Raw genomic sequence first — 17,788 nt, 5'->3', positions numbered from 1 at the left:
GAATAATGCAGTAAGCAATTACTTACTTGAAGATCTAGTTTTATTATAGTTTTTGAAGCATTAGTGTAGCTTTGAGGAGGAGAAAAAGTTTATCAGAAACATTTGAAACAGTCCCAAGTGGTGTTTCTGTCCAACTTTCCTTAAAAATAAATAAAATAATAGCATTTCTGAGAAGGCTCCTTTTTAATCTCTCCCTTCTCAGGCTTCTGCAAATTTCCAGTGGTGCAGACCCATACAGAAGCATATCTTCCTTTCCTTAGTTACTTTCTATAGATTCTATAGAAGGGGTTCATGCATGTTGAAGGAACCTGTTTATAGACCATGGACTGGCACTGACCTTAACGTTACCTTTTTTCCTTGCCATGGGAATGAATATGTGGCTAAATTTATGATATCAGAGGACTATTGAATACTTACCGTTTATGTTTAACAAAGTTTGGGGTTTTGGTTTGTTTTTTGTTGGTTTTTTGTGTTTTTTTTTTTTTTTTAATTTTATTCTTGCTTCTGTTTGATATCCAGGATAATTTTTTTTCTTCCTTGAAGTGCTTCAGTAACTTTGTTGTTCTTTCCTCATCCCTTGTTTAAGAAAACTTAGAGCAGAAACATGAGCAATGTAGTTCTCTATGCTACATGTGCATTTCAGAGAATTTTGAATGGTAGGAATCTTTGAACTTGGCTATGCACCAAAAACGATTTGTCCTTTTTAAACATGCAGGCTGGTATTATGTCTTCTCAGGCTGTTTCCACACAGACCACTTCACTGGCATAACAGCAAAGCATTGTCCCAGGATACTTTCTGGTACAATTCCATCAAATCTGCTCCTTGTATGACTTTCTTGTATGGTTCTGCTTAAGTTTCTTCTAAAGAAACCTAAATGAAACGAGAATGGGCCAGTAGATACCAGAATAAGTGACCAAGCTCTGTATTCTCGAAAGCTGTCCTGTCTCTTACATGACAATGTAATTTATGCTTTTTTAATTTTGGCAGTAATTTACCATATGTCAGAAACTCAGAATAGTGAAAATGCACTATTATCAAGTCCCTTGGTAATAACATCTTAACCATATTATGTCAGGAAACTTTCATACTGAAGTCCTGTCACTCCTCTGTGTGTATGCCAGTGTTGGCTGGGCTTGTGAGCAGGGCTGTTTGTCCTAGCTGAGAGGTGGGAACTCCCTCTGCTGGTGTCCCCTGGCCTGCACACATCCCTTCTGTGGTACGAGGGCAGCATGTCTCCTGGCCTGCACACATTCCCTCTTTCGGCAGGCAGGCAGAGTGCCAGGGTTGGCAGAAGTAATCCAGTGCAGTGAGCGAGACAAAGGCCAAAAGAAGCATTCTTCAGACTTATTCCAAGTAAACTATAAATAAAAGCAATCAGTTTAATTCTGCACTCAGCTGTCACTGATGAAGAATTTTAGCTGACCTTCTTGGAACTAGGATTTTATCCAATGACTTTTTCAGTACTTTTTAAAAAAATCTATAGTGCTGGATAATTATCATCGCCCTTTGCACAGTAACTAATAATGTTAGTGCTGTTACAGGATTTGGTCCTGGAGAAGCTGAAGAGTCAACAGTTGTCTAGTGAGCTGGACAAACTGAGCCAGGAACTGGAGAAGATAGGATTGAACAAAGAGCTGCTGCTACAGGATGACAACAGCAATGATGACACGTAAGGAAACTGAGCTCTCTTAGTCATTCTTTTGACTCTGAAGGCTTTTCTTCCGCCTAACTCAAGCCCTTTGCCTTTTCATTTACTTCTCATCTGTCTCACTCCAATTACCCTTACCAATTTTGGACATAAAGCATATTTTTCTGAAGCAAGCTTGGCAGTATACTGCAAGTTTTGCAAAACTTTTTCTTGGATAGAAGGAAGAAATGCCATTTTCTCTCTCCACACTAGCCAGTGTTACTACAGCCCCCCTCTACTCCCCAGTAGAGCAGCTGGGTAGCTACTAAGAATAATGTCTATTAAACAGTGTCTGTTACTACTCCATGTAATTGGTGATCCAACCATGTGTTAATATAAACATAGACGTTGCCTGAGAAATTTCTGATTGCAAGGAATTCCTTTGCAAATCCTATAGTAATGAACAGAGAAACCCCAACAACCCATGTGTATATAAGCCTCTTTGTAAGACCTAATTAGAGAAACATGCTCATCTCATAGGAGTCTTTAGAACTACTGTGGATTTTCGCCTTGTCAAGAATGTACGAAAGAACCATGAGAAGGAATTTCTGTAGTGTAATTAGGGGGAAAAGAGGAAAACTTATTTACTTTTAAGTTATGTATCTCTTAAATATTTCTGTAGAACCATGCTGGTGTTACCTCTATTAAAACTGATTGGATTTTCCAAAAGCAGATTCCCCAGCTATAATATATCAGTAGTGATCTGTGGCAGCAGACGAAATGATTTTTCTGAAGAAGCAAACGCATATAATATGTGGTGAGATTTGGAACGGGTGAAGGTCAAGTCTCCTGCATGGTGGCTCATATCCTAGCGGCAGACACTGAAAAGCTGTTCTCATGTCTTTCAGAAAATACAAGATTCTGGAGAGCAAAACTGAATCAGCACTAAAAACAACACTAGCTGTGAAAGAGGAAAAGATTGCAATGCTGGAAGCTCAAGTAAAAGACTCTCTGAACTTGAACCAGCAGTTACAGAATGATCTAAACATGGTAAGAGGTTAAGTGAATTTTAATTGTTCATGATGTGGTTTTGCACACTCATGTGCCTTTTTTTTTTTTTTTCTTCCTTTAACTCGGCAAGAACAAGTTATCTCTAATTCCCCCTCCCCCCATATATGCACTTCCCAAAAACCTTTTTTGACTGGACTGCTTTCTCTTGTCCCTTTCTGTATGATGGCACCAATTTCAGCAAAATTGTGGGGCTGGAGGCATGGCAGGAGGTTGTTTTTACGTAACCACTATTTACAGATCTCTGTTTTCCTATGGTTTTTTCATTGGCACGGTGTTGTTTTTCTACCTTGTTTAATAAGAGCATAAGCTGAGGAAGACTGCAGTTGAAACATCTCACCCAAGAACAGCCTGTTTGTTAGGTGACAGTGAGCTTGAGTCAAAAGGGCACCTGACTGGAGGCCAAGAGACATGGATTCCTCCACCTGTCCGTGTCTCAGCTTCCCCATCTGTGAAGTCAGGGTAATGGTTCTTGAATCCCTTAAAGTCCCTACGGTGCAAGAGAGGAACTGCGTATCCCATCATTATTAATATACAATCCCTCTGTTAAAACACTGTTGAAGGTTGCTGCTTGTTGGCTTTGCAGGTAAAGAAGGACTTCGATGCACTTAAGCAGACTCAACAGGATGGGCAGTATGCTCAGAAATCACTGAGGTATTCTGCAGAGAAACTCATTCCCAACCACCAAATGAATGAGAAATTGGAAATGGGACACCGAGAAGCTACCATGGAGCTGCTGAAACTGAAGGACAGGGCAATTGAACTGGAAAGGAATGTAAGCCTTCTCCTATTTCCTGTTATCTCTCAGACTTCCCTTGTGATCATGAGTGGGTTGCTGGGAACTGGATTTTTGAGCTTGTAGGAATCTGGTGGGTTTTCTGGAGCACATCAGTCTACCAAATTCCTCCTGTATCTCTTAGGACGCCATGGGACTTCAATGCTATATATATCTTGTATAACATCATTGCAGGGATAATCCTGTGTATATCTGTGCTACCTTTCCTGCTTGACTAACCTGATCTCCTCCCATGACAAGGTGACCCGCTTAGTGGATGAGGGAGTCTGTGGGTGTTGTCTACCTGGACTTTAGTAAAGACTTTGACACTGTTCCCCACAGCATTCTCCTGGAGAAACTGGCTGCTCGTGGCTTGGATGGGTGTATGCTTCTCTGGGTAGAAAACTGGCTGGATGGCTGGGCCCAAAGACTTGTGGTGAATGGAGTTAAATACGGTTGGCGGCCGGTCATAAGTGGTGTTCCCTAGGGCCCAGTATGGGGGCCAGTTCTGTTTAATATCTTCATTGATGATCTGGACGAGGGGATTGAGTGCACCCTCAGTAAGTTTGCAGATGACACCAGGTTGGGTGGAAGTGTCGATCTGCTGGAGGGTAGGAAGGCCCTACAGAGGGACCTGGACAGGCTGGATCGATCAGCCAAAGCCAACTGTATGAGATTCAACAAGGCTCAGTGCCGGGTCCTGCACGTGGGTCACAACAACCCCATGCAATGCTACAGGCTTGGGGAGGAGTGGCTGGAGAGCGGCCTGGTGGAAGAGGACCTGGGGGTGCTGGTCAACAGCCTCCTGAACATGAGCCAGTAGTGTGTTGAGGTGGCCAAGAAGGCCAATGGCATCCTGGCTTGTATCAGGAATAGTGTGGCCAGCAGGACTAGGGAAGTGATTGTCCCCTTATACTTGGCACTGGTGAGGCCAAACCTCGAATACTGTGTTCAGTTTTGGGCCCCTCACTACGAGAAGGACATTGAGGTGCTGGAGCGTGTCCAAAGAAGGGCAATGAAATTGGTGAAGGGTCTGGAGCACAAGTCTGATGAGGAGCGGCTGAGGGAACTGGGGTTATTTAGCCTGGAGAAAAGGAGACTGAGAGGAGCCCTTATTGCTCTCCACAACTACCTGAAAGGAGGCTGTAGCAAGGTGGGGGTCGGTCTCTTCTGCCAAGTAACAAGAGATAGGACAAGAGGAAATGGCCTCAAGTTGCTCCAGGGGAGGTTTAGATTGGATATTTGGAAAAACTTCTTCACTGAAAGAGTTGTCAGGCATTGGACCAGGCTGCCCAGGGAAGTGGTTGAGACCCCATCCCTGGAGGTATTTAAAAGACGGGTAGATGTGGTGCTTAGGGACATACATGGTTTAGTGGTGGACTTGGCAGTGCTAGGTTAACGGTTGGACTCGATGATCTTAAAGGTCTTTTCCAACCGAAACGATTCTATGATTCTACCTTCATTTAATGCTGGGAAGAGTTTGCTTTTGCATATTTGTTGCAGAATGATCATCACTAATTTGTTCTCATCTTTGATAGGACTCCAAATGATCAGGACAGCTGTTTCATTTCTTCCTGTCACCTCTTCAATGCTATCTCTCTTTCAGAATGCAGCCCTGCATACTGAGAAGCAGCTGCTTAAAGAACAGCTGAAGCATTTGGAAACACAGAATGTCTCCTTCAACAGTCAGATCCTGACACTACAGAAGCAAAACATCTTCCTTCAGGAGCACAACACTGCCCTGCAGACGCAGACGGCCAAACTCCAGGTCAGGACAGCCTTGAACCTCTTTGCCAGAAGACTGGATTTGATTATAGTAGTGTGGAGATGATGATAGCTGATAAGAAAATGTTTGTATTCGTAGGCTGATGTAGTGATGTAAAGATGAGGCCCACAAGGTAGAGCTTATTTTGAGGTCTGAATTTCTCCAAGCTAGTAGGGAAATTGGCTCTGTAGCTAATGTCTGGTAGCTATCTTCATTAAGAAGGTAGTTATTTAGAGAGAAATTTGTAAAATCAACACAGCAAAATCGAGATGTGTTATTCCAGAAGTGCAGCTTCTGGAATAAAAGAGCTTTGCTCTTTTTTCTGTTAATGCCATGTCTGTGAAAGAGCTTGGAAGAAATGGGAAGAGGACACAAGTCAGCTCCCAAGAGGCATTGTAGCAGTGGGTTCCAATCACAATTTTCACACTTTCAGACAAAATGTTAAAGTTGCCTGTGGAAAACAGATACTGTTAAATGTTACTTTAATTTTGAAAAAATAAACTTAGCTTTAGAAAGAGAACACTTTTAAAGGACAACATTGGATTAGTTCTAATTTTTTTGGTGGGAATTTTCCTTTTCAAGCTTTTTCTCCCACACATTCACAGATATTTTGGTTTTTTGTTCTCTTTACTTTTTTGTCACCTGCAATTGAAGTATATAAGGAACATATGAAAAATCAGGTAGCACAGCGGTGCAGTTAGTTTTGTTGAGTTTGGGTGAACTTAAGTTTTTGTTACTTGTACATAAACATGGGGTAACTTTGGCTTTGTACATGATTGTCAGAGATGCAGCTGAGTTGCGAGTATTCCAGCTCATCTTGGTCTTTAGGCTTAAGAGCTTCTGCTAGTAAAACAGTGTTGTTTCAGTTTGGAGGTTATCCTGATACTTTTCAGACTGCTGATAGCATGGCTTTATACAGTGCATACTACCAGCAATACCAAAATGATGCCAAATTGTCTATACATGTCTTAAGTCTGCAAAGCAATGGATGCATTCTTGATAAACTGTATACAGATATAAGCTGCTACTGCATGTTTGTTGTATGTAACAGTAGGTGTAAATAAGTAATGCTTGCTTTTTATTTGAGAAACTTTAGGTAGAAAATTCAACCCTCAGTTCCCAGAGTGCTTCACTGATGGCCCAGAATGCTTTACTCCAAAATCAGCAGGCAGCCAAGGAGAATGAAAATGAAAATCTACTGAAACAGAAGGAGCAGCTGAAAGCTGAGTATGAGTCATTGCTTCAGGACCATGAACACCTTGCTTCACTGCATGAACGGCAGTCCGCAGAATATGAAATGCTAATAAACCAGCACAGCTGCCTGAAAACATTACACAAAAACCTGGATCTGGAGCACAAAGGTCTGGGTGAGAGGTACGCTCACTGCTCAGGGGTGTACTGTAGCCGGAATGTGCCCATGTTACAATCTTAGCCTTAAATGTTGGTCTTTAATTACAAATGGAAACTACTGAGTAAGTTGTTCCCCTGAAACAGTGTCTTCTCATTCTTGTTATCATTAGGAGATTTGATTAAAATATTTGCAAAGTTGTAGATTTTAGACTGCTAAAGGTGGCAGACCACAGATGAGACTGGTGACATTTAGCAAACATGGGCTTGGGTCTTGGGGATGCTCTGTCAGAAGTAGCTTAAATGTATTTACTACATTTAAGGATCTGCACTATAATAACATGCAGCCTTAAAAAGATTCTCCCAGTTCTACTGTGTGGTGTATCTTTTCTAGTCATACAGTAAGGTCTGCAGGTCACCTAGGTAATTACCTGTGTGTGAACAGTATGTATCTTGAGAAATTTAAATCATTGAAGATTGTATGTGGCATCAACCTCATGACAAAGGAGGTGCTCTGAAGGAAGCCATATTGAGCTGGCTATGAGATAGTGTTGTATTCTTTTTCTTCTAGTTCTCACAATCTAAGGCTTTTGCTTCAGGCCCTTCAATTGAATTGTGAAATCAGAGTTACCTGTTTATTGTTTAGTCTCTAGTCACTGTCATTTTCTGACAATTATGTGTGGATCGAACAATGTATATTATATACTAATACATAAATGCCACTCTGCCTACCCCTCAAAACTTTTCTTACACAATTCAGTGATTTTCCTCAAAATATCTGTGTTTAGGTTCAGTTTCTGTGCAAGACCATGAATTCGGTTTAGAACAACTCAATGGTGATGTTTGAGGGTGGACTACAAACCCATGCTAAACTTTTCTTTCCCAAAGGCTTAAGGAGCTGGCAATACAATGTGCAGTAGATTGTGATAAAATACAGAAATAAACCTATTGTGATTAAAATATCCACCAGGGCTGTGTGACAGGACAGCTGCTTGGCTGTCAACTAAATGAGCTGTAAGTGATTACACAGCCACTCTTCCTGCTTACCAAGACTCTCTCAGACTGATTAATAGTTCTCACTGATTCAGGCTTTGCCTGAGATTATCACACTGTGGCATGCTGAGGCAGTTTGCTGGGTTCTTTCTTTTCTTGATGAGTAGCAATTATTAAACAGTTCTAGCCTAAGGAAAAAGTGGTTTTCTAAAAATCGTTATCTCTAGTGATAAGTGCTCAGATCACCATTGTAAACATTAACAATTTGGACTGTCTGTTACCAAGACAGGGCTGCCAGTGAGAGATGTTGCAGGGGAGCAGATGGTGGCCTTTTCTATACTCAAAGCATGTTGATTTTGGCAGTTTTAAAAGTGCAGTGTCCTCCTTAGCAGATCAGTCTCAAAAGATGCTTATCAAGGTAATTTGTCCTAGGACAGCCCGTGTTTCCGTTTGGCTGTCAGAAAAGAGATAAGCCACTTTGTGTGCCTGTTGTTTTCCCTCCATCATGTGCTTCGTGTGGTTCAGCTGGCTGAGGGAGCAGAGGGGAGAAAGTTAGAAAAACAGCTGTAAGAAAACTTTTCTTCTGCCACTCTGAGGCATTTAACGGCTAAGGTGAAATACCTCGCTTTCAACTTCAACTAGAATGGACCACCTGCTGAATTTTCACAGAGCAGCTCAGTGCAGCCGAGAAGTTTGCTTGTGCATTGTCTAAGAGGCAGGTTTTGCTTGTCCCAGCTCCAGGGTAATTGGTTTTTCTCAGTTGGTGACAGCACTCTAATCATAGTTCTGTTGCTTAGGGCAGGATTGCACTCCTGCACAAACTTATGACCGCAGCTTGTCTAGAAAAATCCACAGCAACTTCAGTTAGCTTGTGGACTCCTAACACTGTGTACAGGCAAGGTCCCCAAGGTTTGTGTAGTTCACTCTGATGCATTCTAACCACAGAATATTTTCTGCACCTGAGCAAACTTCATTAAACCTCCCTTGGCTCTATCTGCACATTAGTGGGGATTTAATAGTGGGTTGTGTGTAACTGCAGTGAAATGGCCTGTCATAGCCCAGCAAACCACAGACATGTGGGTTTGACTTAGCAAGAAAAGGAGAGTTAGTATGTTAGGATCGTTTACCATTAATAGCAGTTTCTTGACTTTGCGGTGTTTGGCTGACCATCTCAGTGAACACAGAAAGGCTGGACTCTTTTGCTGCATTTTTTAAATTGCTTTACATATTGCACATTGCTAAGGGGAGGTAATAACTTACTAGCTACGATTGATTAGCAGATCCTTGAGCATTTCCTTGTGGCTTACTCTAGAGAAGTCTAATCCTGTAGAGACACTGGAAAAACTCATCTCAGTGGAAAAACATGTAACCCTCCACAGCAGGGATTCTGTTGCAGGGATTTGTATTATTATGTTACCAATGCTGGCTGGTAATTATTTTTCTGGGTTCCTTTTGCCACGTGCTTTTTATCATAGCTGAGCATTTTTGAAGTTCTCTCAGTCACAAATACCTACCTGCAGTATTTCTCCTAACAAAGCAGCAGAAAGAGTGAAAGCCAAAAGGAGTAAAGAGGGATGTGATTGTTCAATCCCAGGAACGGATTGCGTCAGAGCCAAAATGGATTTTATTTGCATGTGTAAGAAAATCTTTTTAAAACCCCGCTGTCCAAGTGCATGATGCTTAAAGAAGTGAGTGAACATAAGTGTTGAATAGCCTACAGGATGGGTAACCTTGACCCTGGTGGTAGAGCTTGTCAGGTTACACAAGTCCTGCTCAAATGGGAGACTCCATGCTGAATCTGGACTACAAGAAAATTTTGCCTAGGGATTTCATTAGGGCTCCAGAGATGCAGAATCACTTGCGTTTTTGCAAACAGTCTTCTTTCTCATCTTTCACCTAATATCTAGAGGAGCAGCTGTGGCCTACCTCAGGGGTTCTCATGCTCAAAGGCAGCATGTGGAGCTGGGCCAAGCTGGTAAAACTGGACCAGTATACTGCTTCCCTCTAAGTAGCCCTCTTTAAAAAATAGAGGGCTTGGATAAAAATGAACGGAATAACCCTATCACACAGAAATGGCAAAAGAATTCACAATACAGTTTCTGCAGAGGCAGCCATGGTAATCTCTGCCAAGGGACTGACTGTGGAGTTTGTCTTCTCAGAGTCTGGATTGGCATGCAGTCTGTCTTTTAATCCTTCTTGGAGCTGGATGTGAAACCTTCCTCTGCTTTCAGGTTCTTCCATTTGTTATATGGACATTGAATTTGAAATGTCCTGGAGCTGAATGGAGGAAGAAAACAAATAAATAAGGTTAATTAAACTCCACTGCTGTTACTGGGAATGAATAGCAAAAAGCAGCTTTTGTCTGGGAGACAGGTACTTTTCTGTGTGGCCCTTCAATGGACTGGAATTTGGGACAGGCTGTAATTTGAGCCTGGGATGAAGGGAATGGTAGCCTGAAAGAAAAACAAGTTGGCAGGAGTCAGTGTATTTGGTGCTGTCTGCTGCTTTTGTTTTTATTTTGAAGTTTTCGTGACTGCAGAGTAACTGTGCTCTGCATTCATCTCTGCTGGGATGAGTCACAGATGGATGATGCTTGTTCTCTCTAGCTTTTTCAAGCAATGCTGCATCTTCCACCTAGTTGCTGTTTTTAAATTGCTTAGGAGGATGTTTCTCCATGACTGGCACAGGTGTATCTGCCCAGGGATATTTCGGGGCAATATCCTTTTATCACAGTCACAGAAAAATGTGCTGATGACTTTTGACGTTCCCTGCACCAGTGTTCCCAGTGGCTTCTGCTGGTGTGTGTGTATGGGCACAGACCCTGACAGAGGCTACCAGTGGGGGGGAAGGAAAAAAAAAAAAAATCTTCTGAGAACAGCTTGCTGTTTTGCAAAGTGATCTCAAGCCACCTCATTCTTTGCAGCGTTTTCCAAATGCAGGCAGTGTAGCAGCTCAGGGGGGCTCAGCCTGCCCAGTGAATGCCTGTGCCAAGTATCAGGCAAGTTGTTCCACACCTCTGTTATTTTAGCATTCCAGAGATCAAAATTAAAGACATAGTTGATGGCATCTGCCCTCTCTCTCTGCCTGTCTCCCCACTCTGGATGATTTATGCATGCAATGTATAAACGAGGAAGTATATAAGCAGTGGAAGCCTGGACGTGAACACTAGTGTTGCTCTTGGGTTTCTCACTAGTGAACAAGTAGAGCCACTCAAGCAGGTGGGTCAGCCTCTGCTTAAAGGTGTTTTGCTGTCAGCTGGCTAATACTAGCCTCATCATCTGTCTGGAATATGCAGGAGATTATTACCTATGCAGGACGCAATTACCTGTGCATATAACCTAATATGCATTAGGTTGTTACCTAATGAACTGTTGCTCGTTCCACTGCTTTCTCGTTGCTTTTTGGCTGCTGCTTTCTGCTTTTTAGTTAGGTTTTTGAAACCTGCCACTGACTATTACTTGTGAATGGGATTCCAGTTTAACGGTGCAGTTTCCACTCACTCTGGAGACTCACATACTTTTTACCAAATGATCAGTATCTGGAATTGAAATAAGGTTCTGGTAATTGCATTCCAGTTTGCTTAAAAAACGCACTTTTTTGTAAAAGCCTCCCTGTTGACTTACAGACTAAGCTGAATTTCCATGCATAGTGTGGAATTCTTCAGCCTTGGTAGATGTTTAACCACACAAATGTGTGTGAAACTAAGCAGGCAGGAAAAAAAATCCTTTCTGGTCATTGTGGTATTACCTATTAAAAATCTTAAACTAGAGGAAGAAAAATGTTTAAATGAAAGCTAAGGGTATGCTGCTCCTCTTTTTGCAGATACAACAGTTTAATGAAACACAAGGCAGAATTGGAAGAGTTGGAAATAGTTTTAAAAACTGAGAGAGAGGTTCTGCAGCAAGAGAGGAGATCAAATGCAATAACCACTGGGGAAAATCAGAAGCTGAGGGAGGAACTGGACAGGTATGGTTCCCTTGCTAAATTCTTGTACATATCATTAAAAAGTGAATTATGCAAAACACACAGTTGTTTTGCTGTGTTAACTGCAGCTCCAGAATGCCTTCGTTAATGCGTCTGTTAATTTTTCTCAATTTCTGTCTTGTTAATTTGATCGTTTTGTTTAACTCATTTAAGATTATCAGGGTTATGGATACTGTCAACAAATACTGTTATTTGGTGCTTCAAACATGGTCTGATCCTGGGACTTTTGCTCATTCAAAATAAGCTTCCATGTGCAGTTCAGTTCACAAATGTTTCTGTAATGAGTTGTTTCCAAGTGCTTGTCTTTAAGTAGAAATACAAATACCCAAAACCCCCAATAATGTCTAGAGTTGTGCGAAACGGTTCCTACCCAGTTTTTTTTCCCTTAAGGAGAACTGTATTATGTTTTTTACACAATATGATTTAATTCTAGGAGTTACCATTGCTGTTTATTTTCTGCTGCCCAAAGAAAGCCGCCATTTGTTAATACTCGAAAAAGATTTGATTGTTGTTACTAAAAGTGGGTTTAGTGATTCATATGATCACTGGGTAACTGTTAACTCATGTCAAAACCCCTTTTTGTGAGCTAGCATCCAAACTTTACATAATGCAGTGGTAAAGTGTACCCTCCCCCCCAGCCTATATCCCTACTGGGGCTCTCTCCATTACAACCAGTTGAGTGCTACTGTTCATACTACACAAAGGTGTTTTGAGAAATAGTTTGGTACAAATAAGGGGCCAAGTTCATATCAAGTTAAAGCAATGCCAGATTGAATCATATTTAAAAATCATATGTTAAGTTCGGTCACAAAAGTTTTCACATGCTGTCCCAATTGTAATGTGTACTTTAGAACACTGTGGAGCTCTCCAAAGGAGGTTTCGTCAAGCTTGCTGTTTTCAACTCAGTTTCTCTAGGGACGAAGGAAGATGTTGCAAAATGTTGATTGCAGTGCTGGCAGAGAGCAAGGCTTAGCTGATCTGTCAGCAGATACAGAACTTAATCTTTTTTATTTATCTATTTATTTAATTTTATGCCTTCATGATTTGTAGACATTTTTATGTTTACTAAAAGCTATAATAGAATGTCACAGTATCATCTTACAGCATTACAGTGTCTCACACTTTAATGCTCATATTCCATGCATCAGGAAAAAAAAAAAAAATCTGTGAGTGTTCTTTATTTGTGCCAAATAGAGGTGCCTTTATATCCAAATGCTCTTAAATACCTTGTGCCTCAGAAACTTGTGGTGTGTTTCTTACACATTGAGGAAACAGCAGTTTTATGTTTCGTCTATTTTCCTTTCAGGTCTTTTGTAGATTTAAAATATTTTATAACACTATTACTACTTTCTTAATAAGATTTTATTATCTGCTTAGAATAAAAATGTCTTTAGGAGTTAGTCTTTTTGGAACTTAATGTTTGATTTAGTGACAGCTGCACACTGATGGTGTGGTCTTTGAATGTGAGATACTTTCTATGAAGTGTCCTTCATAAGCCTGCTGGCTTCTTCGTGTTTAGGGTGAATTTCTTGCACAACCAACTAAAGGCAGAGTATGAAGGGCTGCATTCACACACTAAAGAGCTGAAAACTTCCTTGAACAACTCTCAGCTGGAGCTGAATCGTTGGCAGGCTCGCTATGATGAGCTGAAAGAACAGCACCAGTCCATGGATATCTCTCTGACCAAGCTGGATAACCATTGTGAGGTGAGTAGCTATAGGCAGGTATACTGCTGGGTTCCTGTTAGAGTGCTAACATTCATTGTGTGAAGTTTTTGGCACACTGTATATAGAAGGTCAAGCTATGTGGTCATAATAACACCCCCATATACTTTGAAGTTTCTAGATTCGTATCATAGGTTGCTGTGCTATTGTGTTAGCCTGATTATGGTGCACTTCAGGGAAGCCAAATGCAGAGGAGAGATTAATCTATCTTGTTTAATAGCTGCTGTCCCGTCTAAAGGGAAATCTGGAAGAAGAAAACCATCATCTCCTGAGTCAGATTCAGATGCTGAGCCAGCAGAATCAGATGTTACTGGAGCAGAACATGGAGAACAAGGAGCAGTATCATGAAGAACAGAAACAGTACATGTAAGAAACTAGAGATTTGAACTGTGAAACCTAAAAAAGTCATCTAGGCAAACACAGAATACAAATCATCTATCAGGACTAGAAGGACAAGCAGGGGAATGACAGGTCTACTTGGTATCTGGCTAGAAAAGGGGATGTTTAGGAGGAGATATATGTAATGGGGAGAAGCTACAAAATTTCTTCACATTGCCTTACTGCAAAGGGATGTTCGGGAGACACCTGGACAAGCACAGCTCTTTTCAAATAATGTAGATGAACCCATGTGGAAAACTTAATTATAAAAGATGGAATGCTAAACCCCATGGTACTTCTTAAAGGTTTCTGAAGAGCTTGGAAAACAGCTGAGTTGCAACAAAAATTTAGTCTTATGAGAGTCATTTTATATTTAGATTCCTGAAGAATAGCAACCATTCATACTCCTCTAGTTTGTCATTTGCATTATAAGAAATAGTTCCTGTGATGTTGTTTTTAAGGATGCAAATGTCACCATACATCGCTGTGTCCCCCATGCACAGGGTGGCATGATTAAGTGAGATACCCTGTTTAAACATATTGTACATTTACAAGGAATCCTGTCCTCACTGAAGTGCATTTCTCTTATAGGTATGAAAGAGCAAAGAAAAGTGTTCTTAATACTAAGAATTTTAGTCTAAGCACCTCAGGATGATGTAGGAGTTACTGACTGAGTTGTATTTTAGTGCTGGATTGTATTGTTGAAATGTTAGAAATTGTTTGCTGAAATTGGCTGAGTACAGTTCAAATGTACTCTAAGCATATTTATCCAGGTGTCTGGCAGTTCTGTGATGGAGGTACATTAGACCTACTACTTGAATGAAAAAAGATTTGTTAAAATCCACTGTACAGGTTAATAAAATAATGAGTAAAAAAATAGCAAGATTACATGGCACTGCTGAAAGTGCTTTGACATGGCTCACAGGAGACCAAAGTAGTCTTAAAAAAAGATCAAACATCATTTATTTCTCTAGTTACATCAGAGTAAGCAGAACAGGAATAAAATACCCAGTTATCACATAGACAAGAAGTTCAAACTGTAAGGATCTTAACCCTTGAGTAATTGTCAGTGATCTGTGAATAAGACTGAAAAATCAGCAAACAAATTTTCAAAAAACAAAATAAGATTAATCTTAACACCCACCAAGTAAACTCTGCCTGAGTTATTAGTGAGTAATCTAGCACCAATCTACTGTTGTTCTTTCACCTTTCATGCTTATTGCATCCGTCAGCAAGTTTGGTAGGCTTTTGCATTTGCCCTTTCTAAACAGACAGTGAATGAGCTCGGTAGGATTCTGAAGGTTATCCTATAGGAAGGTATTTCAGTCTCTTTCCTCTCTTGGTGGCTTTTGGTCTTCAATTTTTTGATTATGCTTAATTTCATACAGATGGTTCAGAATGTGCTTTTCCCCCTCACAGTGATAAATTGAATGCCTTAAGGAGACACAAGGAAAAACTTGAAGAGAAGATAATGGATCAATACAAGTTTTATGATCCTACTCCAAAAAAGTAAGTCCCATATAGGTTCAGTTCTGCTATTGTTGTACAGATTTGTGAGGGTGAGAAAGGGCTCTCCATAACTGGAAATAATAGACATTTCATCTGAAATAAGGACAGTGTCATCACAGTTTCTCTCTTCACTCTGTCTGCAAGCCATTCCCTGAAGCAGCAGGTTGTGTTAATATAGAGCCTCATGTGGAGCCCACTGTTTTAATACTGGAATCTGAAACAGTATTAATTGGAAGAGAGCCACGTTGCCCTGATGAATTATCATCTTGTCCCTACCAGGGGGAAGGGACCCCCAGTATGGTGACTAAGCAGCAGTAGGAGCTTCCAGAGCTGCTCTTTCCAAGGGGATAAGCAGTCCATTGGAGAGAAAGCACTTAAAAATTATATTAGGAACAACAAAAAAGAGCCATGCTAATTCCACCACACATAGTTCTGACTGATAGCCTTAGCAAAGAGAAGGATTCATCTTTAAAGCAGTTTTCATTTCTTTTCTTCTCAGTCTGTTCCTGTAGTAGAGCTTTTCACACTGTTAAAATGTCTTATGTGGGTCCATATGTGTAGTTTAGATTTCTAGCAGAGGGAACGGTTGTCTTTCTCACATATCTTATGCTGAAGAAATATTTCAGTAAAATAACTTTGACTTTGGGAGAGAAATGGATCTCAAGCTCTGTGAAATTCATGCTGCATCTTTCCAACCATTTCACGACAGTAAACAAATAAGAATGCAGGATGGCTTGATGGCTTTAGACAGCTGTAAACTACTTTGGGGAGTATTTCTTGTAGTGTTTTATGAATCCCATTCACAAAACATGCTTTATCAGGAAAAACCACTGGATTGGAGCCAGAGCCTTAGTCAAACTAATCAAGCCAAAGAAGGAGACTACAAGGGAGCGGTTGAAACCAGCAGCAGAAAGCCTTCCATGCCATTCTGAATCCCCAGAGATGGTAAACTCTCCATCTGCCTCCCAAAAACTGAAACATCAACAAGAGACTCAGGATAATACCTTTCAAGGGTCAAGCTCTATGGATGAGAGAGAGAACCCTGGGAGTGCTTCAAACAAAGGTAAGGAATGCCCAGCCTAAATTCATGAGCTGAACGATGTTTTTTGAAAAGATTTTTAAAGTATTTTTACAAGATTTAATATATACAATATGTTAATACTCCATCGCGTTATCCTTTATATCCTTTTTTTTTTAGTAAAGCAGAAGTTTTAGTAAGCAAAAACTCCTAAATTAAAAATTGAGTAAACTAAAAGGGGCGGCGGGGGGGGTGTTTTGGTTTGGTTTAGTTTGGTTTGTTCCTTTTATCTACTTTTTATCCCTTCAGCTTTTGTATATAGTTTCTTGGTTTGCCTGAATGTGTTGCATGCTACAAGTTGGTGGAAATACTTCATTTACTGGGGTTTTGCAACAAAGTAGTTTAAAGTTGGACCATACAATATTATGGTTCATTAGCTATGAGTCTTCAAATGGGTAATAGCTGGTCTTACAGCCACTGCCAGGAGATGGCGCACATGCAAAAGAAATAACGTAGAAAATGCTAGTTTATTGTAATCTAATTATTTTGAAGGATGATACCGTGTTTTGACTTTGAATCAAACTAAGAATTTCTTAATGTAAAATGATGAAATGATTTATTTTTTTTTTAACGCTCTAAGGTGAATGTAAGGAAGATGGAACGATTTCTTTTTCTGGTTAGTTAGTTCATACAGTAAAGTAGGTGTTCCTAATTATGGGAAATTTAAAAGAAAGCTCCTCAAAATAAATATTCTGTGATCTTTATTAAAGGTTATATATATATATATATATATATATCAAGCTTTGCTTATTCTACTGAGATCACTTCTGTCAGCTTCTGTGTATAGATCGTTGTCCTCCAGGAATACTTTTCAAGAAGCTGTTTTGAAATTAATCCTTAAATAATGATTCCTGTCTTCCCAGAGTGTGGGAAACAGAAGGGGAGCAGCTGAGGAGGGCAGAACTGTTCTTATAAACTACCGCGAGTGCCTGTCTGGCTGAAGTTTTTGTTTTGATTGGGTTTTATATTTCCCTGTCTCCATTCTAGTTCTTTGAGGTCGCTGATTCACTTAAAATAAAAACGCATGTCTTGGATCATCCGTGTGATTCCAGGAGATGTTAGTGTTTAACATGCATCCAGAGTTTAACCTGGGAATTTGGGCTTGGGTTTCCACAAAACAAGGCCCTTGTGGAGTGCCAGAGATAACAGAAAGTCTCTGGGACTTCATTCTTTTGATGTTACATGAAACATGCTTATGTTGAAATGATGAGCATCAATATTAAAGCCTAGAAGACATCTAGGAAATTTGAGTATATTATTAGCAAGTAACATGCTCACCTATTTGATTTTACTTTATTAAGTAAAAACATTTTGGGTGATCTAACAGTAATTTCTTAATGGAGTTGCTTATATTTATGTATACACGTTAATCTCTGTGTTAATCTGAGTCAGATTAACTATGATTAACTATGCCTTAATCAGTCCTCCAAATATATGTGTTAGTCTTTGTTTAGCCTTTTTTGGTTTTACTGGTTGTGTAGTCTTTAATCTGTTTTAAGACACTAAGTTTTATTTACAAGGTTTTTTACTTTTTTTTTT

General features: G+C 40.2%; 1 protein-coding gene across 3 annotated transcripts in view; it reads left to right on the top strand.

Annotated features, from left to right (window-relative positions):
* The window catches only part of CCDC88C (coiled-coil and HOOK domain protein 88C), a 103,576-nt gene that overhangs the window by 76,033 nt on the left and 9,755 nt on the right, over positions 1 to 17,788 (top strand). For 2 of the 3 annotated variants that reach the window (XM_087747523.1, XM_087747521.1), the window contains exons 16-25: positions 1,543 to 1,670; positions 2,537 to 2,678; positions 3,283 to 3,471; positions 5,078 to 5,239; positions 6,333 to 6,610; positions 11,399 to 11,542; positions 13,080 to 13,266; positions 13,505 to 13,650; positions 15,082 to 15,171; positions 15,993 to 16,234. In XM_087747523.1, coding sequence (XP_087603649.1) covers positions 1,543 to 1,670; positions 2,537 to 2,678; positions 3,283 to 3,471; positions 5,078 to 5,239; positions 6,333 to 6,610; positions 11,399 to 11,542; positions 13,080 to 13,266; positions 13,505 to 13,650; positions 15,082 to 15,171; positions 15,993 to 16,234 — 1,708 coding nt within the window. The remainder of the gene's footprint in view (positions 1 to 1,542; positions 1,671 to 2,536; positions 2,679 to 3,282; positions 3,472 to 5,077; positions 5,240 to 6,332; positions 6,611 to 11,398; positions 11,543 to 13,079; positions 13,267 to 13,504; positions 13,651 to 15,081; positions 15,172 to 15,992; positions 16,235 to 17,788) is intronic. The other variant, XM_087747522.1, reaches the window with a different exon arrangement.

This window comes from Nipponia nippon, unplaced genomic scaffold, assembly GCF_047370975.1.
Source record: "Nipponia nippon isolate SJK-2023a ecotype South Korea unplaced genomic scaffold, ASM4737097v1 scaffold_11, whole genome shotgun sequence".
Taxonomy (NCBI): Eukaryota; Metazoa; Chordata; class Aves; order Pelecaniformes; family Threskiornithidae; genus Nipponia; species Nipponia nippon.
Note: the sequence above shows the minus strand (reverse complement) of the source record. Positions and strands in the feature narration are given on the sequence as shown.